Source organism: Pimephales promelas, chromosome 12 (genome assembly GCF_988280905.1).
Source record: "Pimephales promelas chromosome 12, fPimPro1.hap1.1, whole genome shotgun sequence".
Taxonomy (NCBI): domain Eukaryota; kingdom Metazoa; phylum Chordata; class Actinopteri; order Cypriniformes; family Leuciscidae; genus Pimephales; species Pimephales promelas.
The window spans coordinates 20,194,176-20,210,924 of NC_142780.1; the positions used below are offsets into that span (position 1 = coordinate 20,194,176).

Consider the following 16,749-nt stretch of genomic DNA (forward strand, 5'->3'; position numbering starts at 1 on the left):
TTAAATTAAAATGACAAAAGCACAACAAAATTACTAAAACTAAAATTAAAATATAAAAATAAAAACTTAATATGTTGTTAGGCTATAGTAATAAACAGTACTAAAATAACACCACTAACAACTTCTGTGTTATTCTGCTATGACTACTTAATTTAGCAGCTTAGAATACTTAAACATAAATCTCTACTCTGACAATAACAGTTGATATGGGCACAATTTGCACAACTAATCCCTACTTAGCCAATGCAAAAAACAAAGCTTGTTTTCAGTATTGTTTAGAAAATTTGCCAGTATGCCTGATTTCACAGACAGGGTTTAGAATAAGCCATGATGATTACAGTTTTTTCTGATTGCTTAAGCACATTTTTTGTAACTTTTGGCTAGTTTTGCAAAACTCTACACACAAATAAGAAAACCTTTCACCCAATTATCAAAACATTGTAGTTATCTTGCAAAATCAAACACAGCTAGATTAACTCTTCACACCTTCGTAAAAATTGTGTTTTTGTATCAAACAGTAAACACAAGCCATCATCTACTAAGCACACAATGTGCCAACTACACACTGATGGTATGAATACAAAACGCATCTGGCTTTTGCTGTCTCTGTGTACAGATGTCAATTTGAGGTCATACTTTTGTCATAGTGTCATGTAAACATACAAGGATACAAACTTCAATTATTGGTGTTTATTCACACTCATAAAAACCAAGACAAAGTCAGAACACAAAAGAGTAATTTTGCAAAAAAAAAAACAAAAAAAAAAACACACACACACACACACAAAAAAAAAAAAATACAATCAGCCTACAAAATTCCGTCCACATCGCATGCAATATCCTCCAGTCCAAGGCACCGGGGAAAATATCCCCTTGAATGCCTTATCCAGGCCTGACATGATGCCTGGTCAATATCTCCACATGCCTCCTCCATTGCCTGTAAAAGTACTACCTGTTGATGAGGATGACGGTCGTACACTTTCCAGAACTCCTCAATGGGATTTACGTAAGAATGGAGAGTATGGAGGGAGGTTGAGTGCCATGAAGAATGTGTGGTCTGTAAACCAGTTGCGGACCAAAGCAGCCCTATGGAAACTAACATTGTCCCATATGATGACATATCGGGTATGCTCTTCAACTCCACATCCTCTCCCTCTGCCTCCTTGTCCTCTTCTAGCTCCTTCCACCAACTTCTTCACCTCCACGTCCTTTTCCTCGACCTCCTCTGATTCTCACTCTTCTCACTCTTACTGCTCCTTCCATTGTACTCCACACAGACAGCGTACCTGTGACTTATTTATAGTGCTTAGGCTGATTGCAAAGTGAACTAATTTTCTAAAACAGTTTTCACATGTGAAAGTGAGCCAGACAGTTGGCAAAATAGTGTTAATGATAGCCATACATGTGTACAATTTTGCTAGGAGTGTGTTGGAAATTTGGTAATTGAGTGTAAGCAGTGAGTTGTGTTTAAAGTTCTTCAAAAAGAGTGTTGTGCAGTGAATTGTGCCTACAGTTTTGCAAAGTGTGTGTTACAAAATTGCAAATTGAGTGCAAAGCAGTTTTTGTGCTTTTAGTTTTGCAAACTCAGTGAGTGGTTTTGCCATACATATTAATAGTTTTAGAAATTGTGCTACAAGAATCACGATTAGCGCTTAAGCATTCAGAAAAAAACTGTAAGCATGATTAGGCCTTAGTTAAATTAGCTTTATAAATGTGCCTTAGAAAAAATATCTTGAGACAAAACAATATGGCAGATAACATAACAATATTTTCAGATATGTCAGTGCAAGTTGCTTTCAATTAAGATAGCTCTAACATGCATTTGATACAGGGACTAGGCTTAAGTCTCTGATGCAGGGGGTAGTGTGTTTTTGGATAAAATTTCATCGGAGGAGTATATATATATTGTATATTTAAGTTCAGTAATTTCACTTAAATGACAATTAATAGGTAATCTTCATTGCCATTTAAGTGAAATTACTGAACTTAAATACAAGCTTGATAAAAAATGATCATTTTAGAAGAAAATTTCAAATGGCACTTAGAGGCTTTTGCATCTGAACTCTTCATATATATATATATATATATATATATATATATATATATATATATATACACTAAAAATATTTTATATTTTGACAACGTCACAAACACCAAAAATGACAAAATGACCTAAATACAGAAGAGTTCAACGGGTGCTTCGTTTCAGCATCGTGTTGTGTGGCAATGGCGCCCTCTGTTGATAAACGCTGATCGGTTCTCGTCAGCAGTGCTTTATTAAACCTCTCCCTCCCTCGACGTCAGCTTTTGGGAACTCGGGCAAGGGAAAGTTTAGGGAGGAAAAAAAAAGTCTGTTGCTGTCTATGTATGGATGAATACCTTTAAGTATATCGTACAAGAGAGAAAACTAGCGCAGCGTAGCCAGAAATAGAAAATGCGTGGCATCCGCACCACTCTGAAAAAGAGCTGTAAGAAAACATTTCAACTTTAATGGATTTTTTACCTCTTATCTGGACGGACAACGGCAACAAAGCAAAACTGATTTTAGCGGTGACATTTTTTCAAGGAAAGAAAACCCATGAAGTTTCAGACGAGGAAACGTTTCAGTCGGAAGGATTTTAAAACACTGCGCGTGACTGTTTGTTAACAAAAACGGGAGGGAAGTCTTTTGAAACGCGATTAAAGCTACAGGCGAAATTAGCAATGGCAAAGAAATACGACTTCCTCTATAAATTATTGCTTATTGGCGATAGTGGTGTTGGCAAGACCTGTCTGATCATCCGTTTCGCAGAAGACAATTTTAATTCAACGTACATATCAACCATCGGTAAGTAACTTACACAATGAAACTGTTACTGTTTGATAAGGCAAGATGTTTCCCTCTACTGCTCAGTTTTTTTTACCTTGCAAAGCAAGTGCTACCCCAAGTGTTTGTTCATGTCAGTACTAGTAGTCTAAACGTCATCTCATTCCAGCCTCTTCCCAAGTATAACTTAATCAGTCCTGCGGATCCTCCTCCGCCCTGATTGCATTTCCGGCCCTTTCGCACTAAGTTACTTTATTTCTTCCATGTCCCTCTCTGTATCTCATTTCCCCAATCTCACGTCCACGAGTTACACCCCCTTCATTTCTGCATCAGATGAAGGCCATCTTCCATGGCATTTAGTGCATTCACCCAGATCTTCAAAAGACCCCCACCCTCCCTCCCTCCTAATTCACTGAAAAACAAACCAGGGTGTTTATTAAACCCATATATTTCATTATCCCTGCTCCTGTGTTTCTGAATGTAGCAAACATATGCAGCAGCACTAGTCCACTTTTATTGAGCCTCTTGGGGTTAAAATATGTCCACCCTTCCTTCCTGCCCCTCCTGTTTATCCATTTCCTTTTCCCCCTTTTTCCTAGGTATTGACTTCAAAGTGAAGACTATTGAGGTTGATGGGAAGAAAGTTAAACTGCAAGTCTGGTAAAAAATAAATAAATTTAAAAAACACATTATAAAATTAGATGCACACATTTGATTTGCTGTGAGTCCTGTTTGTTTGATAAATCGGAGAAGTTAAATTGTGCACATCTATTCAGCTGAATTTCTCTACATGTGTACAGAATGTCTGGGCAAATATGGTGGCAGTGTTATGTACACAAGAAGTCTTCAGTGTGTGTATCTGTTGGACAGCTGACTGTTAAAACTGTATGTTTGGTGTAAATGTGCCAAAGGTGGAGTCTGATTGTCAAGTTTAGTCTCAGTCCCAGACCTGACTCAATAAACTTATTAATGTCTAACGGCAGTGACAGCCGGAAGTACAGAGTCCAGTTGCTATAAAATATGTGTGTTAAACATGCCAAATGAGATTGTTGTTACATAAGTCGCATGTTTTTTTTATTTTGTTTTTTTACTGACAAGCTTTCTGACTGCTCCAATGTCTTATGTGTGCAACTGGTTTTATTTGCTAGGGACACAGCGGGACAGGAGAGGTTTAAGACCATCACTACTGCATACTACAGAGGGGCAATGGTGAGACAAGAAACACAAATGTTAACAAATCTAATCTTCTTGGTCCTTAAATAGCCATAAACTTACATATGTGATTATTGTGAAACCAAGATTAATTCGAGTTATTTGGATATGACAAATCATACACATAATGTTAATGGTGTTTTATTTTGATCATCTCTTTCAGGGCATCATCCTTGTGTATGACATCACTGATGAAAAATCTTTTGAGAATATTCAGAACTGGATGAAGGGCATCAAAGAAGTAAGAGAGAAAGGAAAATTAAATCTGTCTGTCATTATAGGAGTTTTAGGTAGCCTACAGGTTGACATAGTACATTTTAAAGGTGAAATGTGTCAAAATTTTGAGTATCTATTAACAGAAATGGAATACGACATACATAACAATGTTTTCAGTGGTGTATAATGAACATAATTAATAAACCGTAAAGCTTTTATTACCTTTTAGATCTACATAACCGCGGGCACCCCCTTCTATGAAGGTCGACAAATTGTGACGTCATGTTTAGAGCGTGTTTCGTCACTAGCTTGAAAGAGAAGCCGCAGAAAGCTAGAAGCTAGCCATAAGCACCGTGTGTAGTGGCTTTTCCCTTGTCAATGGTGTAAAATATGTAGTTGGATTGAACTTAGTTCTTCTGATGAAAATGAAACAGGCTTCATTAAATGTGAGTTTCAGTTCTTGATAAGATGCCATAGGAAGCAGATCCTGCACAGGTTACCAGAAAAGAGACGCACTAGAAATACATGGGGCCTTTTGTTAAAACAAGTATCAGTTTTAAAGCAAAATAAGGAAGTGAGCACATGATTATTTTCTGTGTTTCCCAGAATGCATCCGCAGGTGTAAGTCGGATGTTACTGGGTAACAAGTGTGATATCGAGACCAAGCGGAAAGTGTCAACGGAGGTGGGTGAGAAGGTGAGTGCTGTTGTCATACACACTACCAGTATGTAGTTTGAGAAAAGATGCCTTTCTTTGTCCATCCAAGTGCGTAAAAGGAGTTTTGTTTTTGCTTTGAATGACATTTCAGTCATATGATTTACAGCATTGCATATCATGATTTATAACATACAAACTTATCACCATTTACCACATGTATAATTTGTTACATTTGGCACATTTGGTAAACTTAAAGGGATATATCACCCAAAAATGAAAACTCTGTCATCACCTTCAAGTTCTTCCAAATCTGAATGAGTTTTTACTTCTGCTGAACACCAAAGAAGATAGAATGAAGAATGTCAGTAACCAAACAGTTGACATTAGCCATTGCCTTCCATAGTATTTTTTATTTATTTTTTTGTTCATACTATGGGATCCCTCAACTGTTTGGTTACCCATGTTCTATGAAATGTCTTCTTTTATGTTCAGCAGAAGAAAGAATTTCATACAGGTTTGGAACAACTTAAGGATGAGTAAATGATGACAGCGTTTTCATTTTTGGATGAACTATCCCTTTAAATAATTTTCATCATAAAGTTGTTGTCATTTTTCTTTCTTTATAGCTTGCAAAGGAACATGGTATTCGATTTTTTGAGACTAGTGCAAAATCGAGCATCAACGTTGAGGAGGTATGAATTGGCTGATTCATTATGTTCACTTAGCAAAAAAAATTAACAGGCAAACAGAGAAATGCTATTTTTATTTGTAGGATTTGTTTATAGGGACAGTCAATCTTTATCTGTTACTCAGATATGATATCTATTTCAGTGGCAAAAATGTCCTTAAAAAGTACTAAATCTGTATTCTGTGCTTTTTAATAAGTTGAATTTTATATAGTTGGTCTACATTTTGACAAATTTACCTTTCTCTCCATAGTCTTTTGCTTCTCTTGCTCGAGACATTTTGCTGAAGTCAAATAAGAAGTCGGTAAGTTTCCAGTGTGTGTACATAGAGAAAATGAACAAGAATGCTTAGTGTCTGTGCATGTTAATACTGAAACAAACACACAATCAGTTTTGAAGTACTAAACTTATTTGTAGATTTCACCATGACTGGTATCAAGTTTTTTTTTTTTTTTTTTTTTTTTTTTTCATCAGACAGATCTAAAGAATAAATTAACATGAACTGTAAAGCTGCAAGGCTGTAGGCCTTTTATTAGAGTTAATATATTTTGTGTTTTTGCAGGGTCCATCTGGCCAAGAGGTTAAAATTACTAACAGCACAGAGAAAAAGTCCTCCAAGTGTCTTCTTCTTTAGATATGCCTTTACCCAGAGGACATCCTCACTACACACACACACACACACACACACTCTTACAAAGAACTTTATTAATTCCTGAATGTTATTTGTAAAGTGATCATGGAATGCTAGTAGGAAGTGGTTTCCAAGAAAGATGGCAGTAGTATGATGAAATGCATTAAATGATATACAGGGTACAGCTTTCATGTAGAGGAAAATCACCTTTTTTTATTTTCATGTTTGTTTTCGCACTACACAAACAGTGACTAGGCTACAATGCTGACAATGTTGGTTTTACTTGCTCAAGTCCTAGTTTTGCGCTCTTCAGCAATATTTCAGGTGTAGATATAAAAATATAGTCCAGTTTGACAGCTCATCTGCACTTTCTGACAAATGGTTCGAATGGTCGCTGCTATAAAAGGTGAATAACTTCAATTTTTACCGACTGTGACCGCTTAAAATGGATGGATAAGAGAATTTAGGATGTTAAATGAGTTGTGTGAGAAAAGAATTGATGGATTGTGGGTGGGTGTATGGATGGATGTAATAGATATGATGGATATAATAGTGTTCTGAAAATTTACAGTGTGTTTCTTTCTGTCTTTTTGCATTATTACACTTTTTAATATTCTTTGACACTGCATATTTCTCAGAAAATGTACAATGATCTGCTTTTAATAAAGTGAACAATGCTCAACGTTTTGTGAATGTTTTTATTTTCCTGGCAATTAAAATATATATATATATATCTAAATTGTATGTACAGTTGTGGCCAGAGTGTCCATAGGCGATATTTGTTTTTAATTACCCCATACAAGTTTAATTAGTCCATTAAATTATGAAGAAATATTTTAGATTTTTCAAATATTTTAAATAAATATTTTTTAAAACTTTAAATATGAGGGAAGAACAAAACACTAAACTTGGTTAAGGTACTTGTATGACAAAATTATTAAGCAAACTTGTTACAAAAGCATTAACAAAACAAAAAGACATTCAAACAAAAAGCTGATAGGAAAAAGCATACATTGACTTCAACATAATCAGTTATTAATATTTCGTAGATTGAAGATGTCAATCCTGGGCCGGACATCCCCTTTGGCCACTCCGGTATTTCTCACCTCTTTTTCGATGCAAGCGCAAAGCTATATACTGCGCGTGCGCGGAAATGTCGCCAACCGTTGCGACTGTCGAAGTAGGTTGCCAAGCAACCGCTTATTCAGTGCAGCATCAGCACCTCGCTCTGGGTGAATGCGGTGCCGCATTGAACAAATATTAGGGACACGTGCTACCACAATGCGCTGCCTATATTTTTCTTTCTAAAACGGAGTCAAGCTGAAATGGCATCGGATAACATTTACGTGACGTAAATATATTCAGCGTGAATGACAACGTAAACTACGACAATTACAAGTCTGGCGCGATTACGTAGTGATGCTCATGTCCGGGATACGGACGGGACGGGTGTCCTCGTGACTGCGGGAGGAAAACGGGGAGACTGGCTATAGGATCAAACTCCCTCACAGCCTGGAACACCATGGCGTTATAATTATTATACAAAACAAACGGATGCATCATGGGAACAACATAGCGAGTGAGCGAGTTTTTCCTCGTAAATGTAATTTCCTTTTTCTGTCGATCGTTCCCTTTCCTCTCCTGAAACTGTTCTGCTTCACGAGACGTCTCTTCCGAGCTCAGGCGGGGAATGTAAGGCTCTGTAGTAGAAACCCGGGGAAGACACACTTCGATGTGAGCTGGACTGGGATAGTTTCTTTAGTCCTGTTCCGCGCGTCCTCCTCCGCGGTGTAGCCAGAAGGCCAAAGCTGCTTCTCTGGCCTGCGGATGCGGCAGACACTCGGCCTGCTAAAGGCTCTGGGTACCGCAATGCCGCGGGGACAGAGGGAGAGAGACGGCAGGTGGGCGATGGAGCGGGCGAAATCAAGGATTGGAGAATGCAGATGTACGACGCCAAGAAAAAATATTAACACAACACATGTGTGTCAAGTTCAGTTTTAACAGCTGTGGTGGGATTCATTTTAGGACCCTATATAGACCCTAACTGTATTTAAAGAAGTATCTTCATTCAAATCCCATATCGTTTGACTTTGAACTGTCACATTGAGGTATTTCAGTTGCCATCATGCCTTCACCGTCGGACTCCAGTAGCGTGGCCTCGATGTCGGGGTCTCGAGCTTTGTCTGGTAGTCGCAGAGGAATGTCTGGGAGGACCAGTGCGCGCCTGCTGCTGTACCTGGGCTTGTGTCACCTTGCACTTGGGGCCATGGTGTTGGCCTTCAGCTTCACAAGCCTGGCCTTCACCTCATCACCCCGTGTTAGACAGTCCTGTCCTTTCTGGGCTGGCTTCTTCGTAAGTTTCTTTGAATATATTAACAATGGCATGACATGTCATCTATCTATCTAGCTATCCATCCATCCATCCATCCATCCATCCATCTATCTATCTATCTATCTAAAAAAAATTCTGCAGATTTTTTAAAATAATGGACATTGGACAGAAAATGTCCCTTGATTTACAGTATAACTTTTTTGTGTCTGTTGAACAGGTTGTGGCATCAGGAGTAGTAGGTGTGATATCATGGAGGAGGCCCTTCACTCTTGTCGTATGTACCGTATCATCACAACATGATCTCTTAAGTGTGTCCATTTGTCTGCTAGTCTTTAGTTTTTGCAGTGATGTTATTTTTGTTTCGTTCAGGTGTCGCTGTTCATGCTGCTGTCTGCAGTGTGTGTGATTCTCAGTCTGGCTGGTTCCATGCTGTCATGTCAGAATGCACAGATGGTCAAATCTTATGTTACCTGTCAGGTAGTCTTCTCTTCTCTTCTCTTCTCTTCTCTTCTCTTCTCTTCTCTTCTCTTCTCTTCTCTTCTCTTCTCTTCTCTTCTCTTTAAATAATATCTGTGTGTTTGTTCCAGATGGAGAATCGCTTGTGTCTTTGCTGTGACCCAAAGCAGACGTGCTCTCCAACAGAAGATGAGACACTAGTGCTCTACCAACATTCTGATTGCCACGCTGTGCGTCACCAGCTCAAGGTATCTGCTTTTTAAGATTGTAAACAAGATTTTTTTTTTCAAGTAAAGGAAAATGTTATGTCAGTGTAATTAATCAGTGACTATATATATATATATATATATATATATATATATATGAAGAGTTCAGATGCAAAAGCCTCTAAGTGCCATTTGAAATTTTCTTCTAAAATTATCATTTTTATCAAGCTTGTATATTTAAGTTCAGTAATTTCACTTAAATGGCAATTAAGATTACCTATTAATTGCCATTTATGTGAAATTACTGAACTTAAATACACAAGCTTGATAAAAATGGTCATTCTAGAACAACATTTCAAATGGCACTTAGAGGCTTTTGCATCTGAACTCTTCATATATATATAAATAGTGCCTAAATAAGAATGAATTTAACCATGATATTACTGTATATGTGTGTGCAGGACTTGCTGTTCAGTGCCTGTGGTCTCAGTATTCTCTCCACCATTATCTGCACTCTGTCCACAGTCACCTGCAGCATTCATATCTTCTCTCTGGACCTGCTGCATCTAGTGAGACAAAATGCACAACATCTTTACACTGAAACACTAGGTTTACTAATAGTATAATGTTACAATGTAACATGTTCCTATCGTCCAACTTTGTTTGTTGTAGCTGGCTCCTCATCGCTCCCGTTCTGTAAACCCAGAATGCACCACTCCTCAGGATGCATTTCTCAGTAACATGATGGACTTTGAGGAGTTTGTTCCACCCATTCCCCCACCACCTTACTACCCTCCTGAATACACCTGCAGCTCTGAGACTGATGCACAGAGGTGAAAACACACACACATTTGTTTCTTCCATTATTTTGGTTGTTTCGTACTGAGCTAATACAATATCCCACCCAACAAATCTTTTAGGAAAACCTTTAAAACATTTCAAAATTGTATGTTTAGTAATGAAGCTTACATACGAGCTGCTCTGGTTGAGTATTGTTCCATTAAATGGTTCTCATTTATGTTTATATTTCAATAGGCATCTGCTCATTTTAACTACACGCCGTCCATGTCATGCCTTTTCTTTTTTTTTTCCTCATGCCCTTTTTTCTGTGTGTACCTGCAGTGTCACGTATAATGGATCAATGGAGAGTCCAGTGCCTCTGTACCCTACTGACTGTCCTCCTCCTTATGAGGCAGTGATGGGTCAAAGGGCTTCTAGTCAGGTAAAAAATATAAATAATATATTATAATATATAATATAAATAATATAAAAAAATATATTCTAGTCACATAAAGTCCCCCTGTAGTCAATTTTAGTCAATTTAAAGTCCCCCTGTAGTCAATAATTGTATCCCTAATGGTTACATTGTTAAATTGTAATAATATTGCAGTTTTTACCGTATTTCTGATTAAATAAATGCAGCCTTGTTGAGCATCGAGTTGACTCATCTTTGATTACTTGCCAAACTTGCCCTTTGGCTTCTGTCCATCATCGTGGCCTCCTAATCATCCCCTTAATGATTGGCTTCATCACTCTGTTTCCTCTCCACCAATAAGCCGGTGTGTGGTAGGCGTTCTGGCGCAATATGGCTGCCGCCACATCATCCAGGTGTACAGTATGCGCACATTGGTGGAGGTTCCCCCTACCATATGTAAAGCACTTTGAGTGCAGAGAGAAGCGCTACATTAATGTAACAAATTATTATTATTTATATTGTGCAGTCTTGCTGAATAAAATGATTAATTTCTTAATTTCACCAAACCCCAAACTTTTAAATAGTAGTGTATATTAAGTCCAAATTCTGTATTTTATCGTCATGCTTTGTAATCATCATCATCATCATTATCTTTTAATTCTGTGGTCATGATGACACTCTCACTATTTACAGGCCACAGTGTTTGACACTCAAGCTGGTGAGCTGTCTGGAGAGAGAGGAACATCCACGGCTTTCAGTGCTGAAGGTGAGCCTTCAGGAAACAGGCCCTGTTTACACCTTGTGTGAAGATGTGTTTTCAGTGACATTCATTTCAAATGTGTCTTCTGTGATACACTTTTGTCAAGAGTAAGACATGCCATCTTTTATGTAATCCTCCATCTCTTTCACTGGTGTGCTGAGTGCGTATGAATACTATTGAATCCATGTGTATATGTGCACATTTTGTATATTCTCTCTCTATTAGTGTCAATGGACAGTGGCTCTCTGTTGATGTCTGAGATTGTGGATATTCCAGATGACAGCTCCCCGTCCGAGGACTCCTGCCTCATGGAAGTGGGTGTCGGTGTGCGGGCACAACCACGGGGGGACAGCGAGGGAGGGGAGGGGGGAGAGTATGCCAGCTTCCGTTCCACACAGCATCCTGAGGGAATGGTGGCCGCTCCTTCCAGCAGGCATTGTTTCAGAGGCGAGAGATCGAACTCCTGCTCCTCCCCCAGCTCATACAACACCTCTACCTACAGGTCGGAAAGAGTTAAATCGTTAAAAATTGTTAAACAAAATCACTTCTCAGGTGTAAATCTTAATTATTTCCTCCATAGGTCTCCATTGCTGAGGCGTCAAGCTCTGTTGGCGAGTAGCTGCTCTCAGTTGGAGTTCTTAGCGGGATCTCAGCATTCCTTTGTCCCGGAAATCCGAGTTCGGCTTTGCACGCCCTCCCGACGGGACTCCTCATCCGCATTTCGCAACCCACCTACCACAGCTCTATCAGGTCCTGCTGAAGACCGCACGGACCACACTCCTGGACCGCTCCTTCTGAGGCCATGCTTACGTGAGCAATTTGGGCGGGATCGGAAAGACAGCGATGGGTTCTTGCCCCTTTTGAGGTCACACAGTGAACCAGGGCTTTCCTCTTCGACTGACACTGGTATAAACATACATATTTAACAAACTGCATTGTCTGAGATTGATGTGAAAACATTAATTTTGTCTGTTCCTGCCTTTCAATTCTTTCAATTATAAAGTTTTTGTTACAACGTTTGTTACAAAGTAATTTGATTACGTAATGCACATTACTTGTAAAGCGTCTGACGTCACGTGTGTTTTTGCATGTGCTCTTCTGTCCTCAGGTGATTTTAGTCTCTTAGGAGGCACTAAAGGAGTCAGTGAGGGGGGATCGCAGACCTCATCTGAAACTGGTAAGAGTTTAGTATTCTCAGGCCACAGAGACGTTTATTATGTATAATTATTATGATTAGGAGTAGCACACAGTGTTATTCTAATTTTATGTATATAATATTTTAGATTTAAATATAAATAAATATTAAAAATAAATATAAATAAATATTAATTTAGATATATATCTTTTTTGTAGTTTTTTTAGTTTTAGATTTTTTATATTAATATATTCAAGTTTAATTTATTTTTAGTTCAGCTTTAGTTTTAGTTTATCTTTATTTATTTATTTATTTATTTTTTAAGCTTCATTTCAATGAATAATTTTGTTTTAAAGTTTAAAATACTTTTAGTTAATGACAATAACCCTGGTAACACATAATAAAAGTATACTTTAAACATGTAACTATCCCTTGTAAATTTAAAGGGTTAATTTCATGAGAAATAGAAAAAATTCAAATTAATTTCAAGTTTCAAAACTCATTACTTGCTTTCATGTAAAAATACCATTTATTGAGACTGAGTTTCTTGTGAAAATCTCATGTTTCATTTGCACTTCTGCAGCAGCTATTCTTGTTTAGCAACATAACTCAAAGAAGAGATGCGTGACACAGGATTACGAAAATCAATACAAAAAACACTTTAATAAACACAACTACCATAAACGTAAATGCAAGACAATGAACAGAAGAAATATTGGGCTTATACAGTATACACAAAGGAAGATCATCAACTGAACAGGGAACAGATTGGAACTAATTAAAAACCACAACTAATAATGAACTAGGTGTCCGGCAAATGGTGACAATGAAAACAAAATGAAATTGAGCAAGACATGTACATGACAGTAATAAGGAGGAAGTTAGAGAAATGCTATCATTCCTAAATAATGAGAACAATAGAATGTGGCTTGTCAAACTTTGTGCTGTTTTTTTTGTTTTTGTTTTTTGTGAAGCACCTGCTAAACTGCATATCCTTCTGAAGAATGCTAATGTTATAAACATGCATCTGTTTTATAATTAGATTTTTTTTTTTTTAAAGATCCCTCATGTGGAAGGATGGATCAGATAAAGTGCTATGTTAGACTTGCTGGCAAACCTCCATCCAAAGCAAGGGAGTTCATTTCTCATGCAATATTTTTAAATAATTATTAGAAATAATGATGAAATAAACTAATATTAGAAATGTTGCCTTGTTGGCACTAACTGAAAAAAAAAATTAAATAGAAATAAACTAATAAAAAATGACAATATTACATAACAAAAAAATACTGAAACTTGTAATAAATATTAAAATATAATTATAAAATCATTTATATTAAATAGTTAATATAAATTCGAACATGAATAGAATATAAGTAACACTAAAATATCATTCCTTAGGTAAAATAATTTATTTTATATTATTATTTTTCTACATTATTATAAAATTGTATTACATTTTTATTATTATTATTAATTTGTCTCTCTGCCCCCTATATTTACATTTTCTTTGGTTTATTTGTGTCATCCAGGGGTATCGTCTGGAGCTGGTTTGTTACCTCGCTCCTCTCAGGCACTTCCTGCTTCCCTGCCCAGAAAGGGCAGTATTAAGGCTGTAAGTAGCCGGTTGCCTTCAAAACAGGTTCCAGCCACTTCCCTGCGTTTACCCAAAGACTGTGCACGCTCACTTGGAGACCTCAAGGTTAGACCCCGAAATATGCTGATCCCCTACAGCCAGATCACCCTGTAGCCCTGGTTGCTAACTGAAGCTACAGTAAGCAGGGTTGAGCCTGGTCAGTATCAGGATAGGAATCCTTCTAGGTTGCTGCTGGAAGAGGTGTTAGTGAGGCCAGCAGGGGGTGCTGCTCATGTAACGTTGGGGACACGTTGGGGATGAGACGTTAAACCGAGGTCCCAACTCTCTTGGTCATTAAAAATCCCATTGCACTTCTCAAAAGTGTGTGTGTCCCAAATCCCCCCATTGGCATTTATCAATCATGGCCTCCTAATAATCCCCATCATTTGAATTGGCTATATCACTCTCTCTCCTCTCCACCTATAGCTGTTATGAACACACTGGCGTCGATGTTCTGTGGCTGCCGTCACATCATTCAGGTGGATTCTGCACACTGGTGGTGGCTGAGGGAGATATGATTTTAAAGCACTTTCAGTAGTACATAGTAAAGCGCTAACTAAAACATCCTTATATTTCTGTAATGTTAAATGTATAAATATGAAGACAAACATTTTCAATTCAATTCAAATTTGTATTGTGTAAATAATTCACATGTCCACACGAGTACATATGTTCACATTTATCATTTTCATTTCTCACCTTTCCTTTCAGGTCACCAGAAATTTAGTTCAACGTTTCCTGCAAAGATCCAAACGTAACTTGGCCCCTGCAACTGAGCATGCTGGAAACTGTACTCAGGGGCCTAAAAGAAGGACAGGAGGAGATGGAAATCTGCCGTTAGAGCAGGTAAAGCATAGCCAATACCATAAATAAAATCATTTAGTTCGGATGGAAATCTTGTATGGTACAATTTAGTAGTAGAATAACCCATTGCATGTTTGTGTTGCTATGAAGGTGCTTCGGAACTCTCTAGGAGCCAACAGGGGGCAGCAGCAGCACGTCCACCACCATTGCCGTGGACACCACCACTCCCATAGCGACAGTCGCCATAACGCCCGTCGGCACGATGATGACCCTTTAAGGGCCGGGGGAATCCACCTGCGTAGCTGCGGAGACCTCAACTCAACATCAGTCGCATCACTGCGCAGGCTCCACCCACCGCTGCACGGATCATCAGGGGCTCTTTACTCTGAATCTGCCCTCTGAAATGGGCCACGGATTTTGGAATAAATCACTGCATGAATAGGTAGAGGGGAAATTTGAGGAAAGAATAACAGGTGGGAAATAGGTTTGAGGTGAGGAATTTATCTTGCAGACAGGGTTATGCAAAGCTACCCTTGATGTAGTTTTTACCTGTTCTCACCATAATAAAAGACTGAAAACTACACCCAATATTTGTGAGTTTAAAGGAGTAGTTCACTTTTAAAAAAACTTTTTCTGATAATTTACTCACCCCCATGTCATCCAAGATGTCCATGTCCATTTCTTCAGTCGAAAAGAAATTAAGGTTTTTGATGAAAACATTCCAGGATTTTCTCCATTTAATGGACTTTATTGGGAACCAAACGGTTCAAGGTCCAAATGAGAGTTTCAGTGCAGCTTCAAAGGGCTTTAAACGACACCAGACGATGAATAAGGGTCTTATCTGGCGAAACGATCGGTCATTTAAAAAATGAAAACTTTTATAAGCACAAATGCTCGCCTTGCTCTGTTCTGTGATGAGCATTCGTGACATTTTTCGAGTCACGACTCGAAGGCTCCTAGATAAGACCCTTATTTATCGTCTGGTGTCGTTTAAAGCCCTTTCAAGCTGCACTGAAACTCATTTGGACCTTGAACCGTTTGGTTCCCAATGAAGTCCATTATATGGAGAAAATCCTGAAATGTTTTCATCAAAAACTTTAATTTATTTTTAAATGAAGTAAGAAAGATGTGGACATCTTGGATGACATGGGGTGAGTAAATTATCTGCAAAAGTTTTTTTTAAAAGTGAACTACTCCTTTAAACCTTCATACCGACTGCTCTCTGTGCCTGACAAACTCTCTTCCATTTTGTTTATTTTTCGTTCCGTCTAGTGCTTCTTTACTTGCTCATTGTGTTTACATGGATATGGAAAGAATGCAGCACCTCTGGCACCTCTTCTTATCTATACAGCTCATAACAATGCACTCATGCAAATACAAACATACATGGCCGTAACCTTGTCTTAAACCAATATTTTAAAAAAAAGAAAATTGTTTCTGTTGTAATTACATTCAGTTATGAATTACATGAATCATGCACATAATACAGCCTATTATTTCAATTCGAAATGGCGAAATTTGACAAAAAAAAGAGTAGTTTGCATCATAGGATATTTCTGTCACCCATTTAACATTTCTGTCATAAAACAGTTGTCATATATAAAATCTTCTGCTACTTATACCTAACTTCGCACTCTTTCCCCATTAGAAACTGTGCTGGAATTCACATTGTGAATCTGTGAACAGTAAGGCCATTTTGCCATTTTGACATTGACAATTGCCTTTTTTAGTGCTGAGGCAGACCAGCCTAAAATTTACTTTTTTTTAAAACTTTTTGTCTTCCTAAAAATCAGAGTAGTATCAAGAATACGGCCTTGCAAACATGCTCATGCAAAATGCATGATTGACCACACACTCAAATATTGTAACCAGCCACAAAATGCTTTTAACAAATTGACCATCTTGGTTAGCATATCTAAAATATATCAAAACATCATCTTGCATATATAAAATTGTTCTTTTTAACCTTATATTGTCACAACAGCTGAGGTTGATGCAGCAATTATGTATTAGGATT

At 37.8% G+C, this 16,749-nt stretch overlaps 2 protein-coding genes across 4 annotated transcripts; both read left to right on the forward strand.

Annotated features, from left to right (window-relative positions):
• The first annotated feature begins 2,270 nt into the window (after positions 1-2,270).
• On the forward strand, positions 2,271-6,890 carry rab13 (RAB13, member RAS oncogene family). Its single transcript, XM_039680015.2, has 8 exons — positions 2,271-2,827; positions 3,406-3,466; positions 3,955-4,015; positions 4,182-4,259; positions 4,841-4,930; positions 5,518-5,583; positions 5,831-5,881; positions 6,140-6,890. Exons 1-8 carry the CDS (start codon positions 2,704-2,706, stop codon positions 6,209-6,211), a joined length of 603 nt encoding a protein of 200 aa, XP_039535949.1. The 5' UTR covers positions 2,271-2,703; the 3' UTR covers positions 6,212-6,890.
• Positions 6,891-7,206: 316 nt separating this feature from the next.
• Positions 7,207-15,438, forward strand: entrep3 (endosomal transmembrane epsin interactor 3). 3 transcript variants are annotated; one of them, XM_039679408.2, is made up of 14 exons: positions 7,208-8,561; positions 8,758-8,814; positions 8,910-9,017; positions 9,128-9,244; positions 9,664-9,771; positions 9,875-10,035; positions 10,325-10,424; positions 11,091-11,163; positions 11,383-11,659; positions 11,738-12,063; positions 12,266-12,334; positions 13,825-13,994; positions 14,640-14,774; positions 14,883-15,438. In XM_039679408.2, exons 1-14 carry the CDS (start codon positions 8,334-8,336, stop codon positions 15,132-15,134), a joined length of 2,181 nt encoding a protein of 726 aa, XP_039535342.1. In that variant the 5' UTR covers positions 7,208-8,333; the 3' UTR covers positions 15,135-15,438. The 3 variants fall into 3 exon arrangements, with proteins under 3 accessions (XP_039535344.1, XP_039535342.1, XP_039535343.1); XM_039679409.2 differs by having other exon boundaries at positions 11,434-11,659; XM_039679410.2 differs by lacking the exon at positions 8,910-9,017 and having other exon boundaries at positions 7,207-8,561.
• Positions 15,439-16,749: the final 1,311 nt, after the last annotated feature.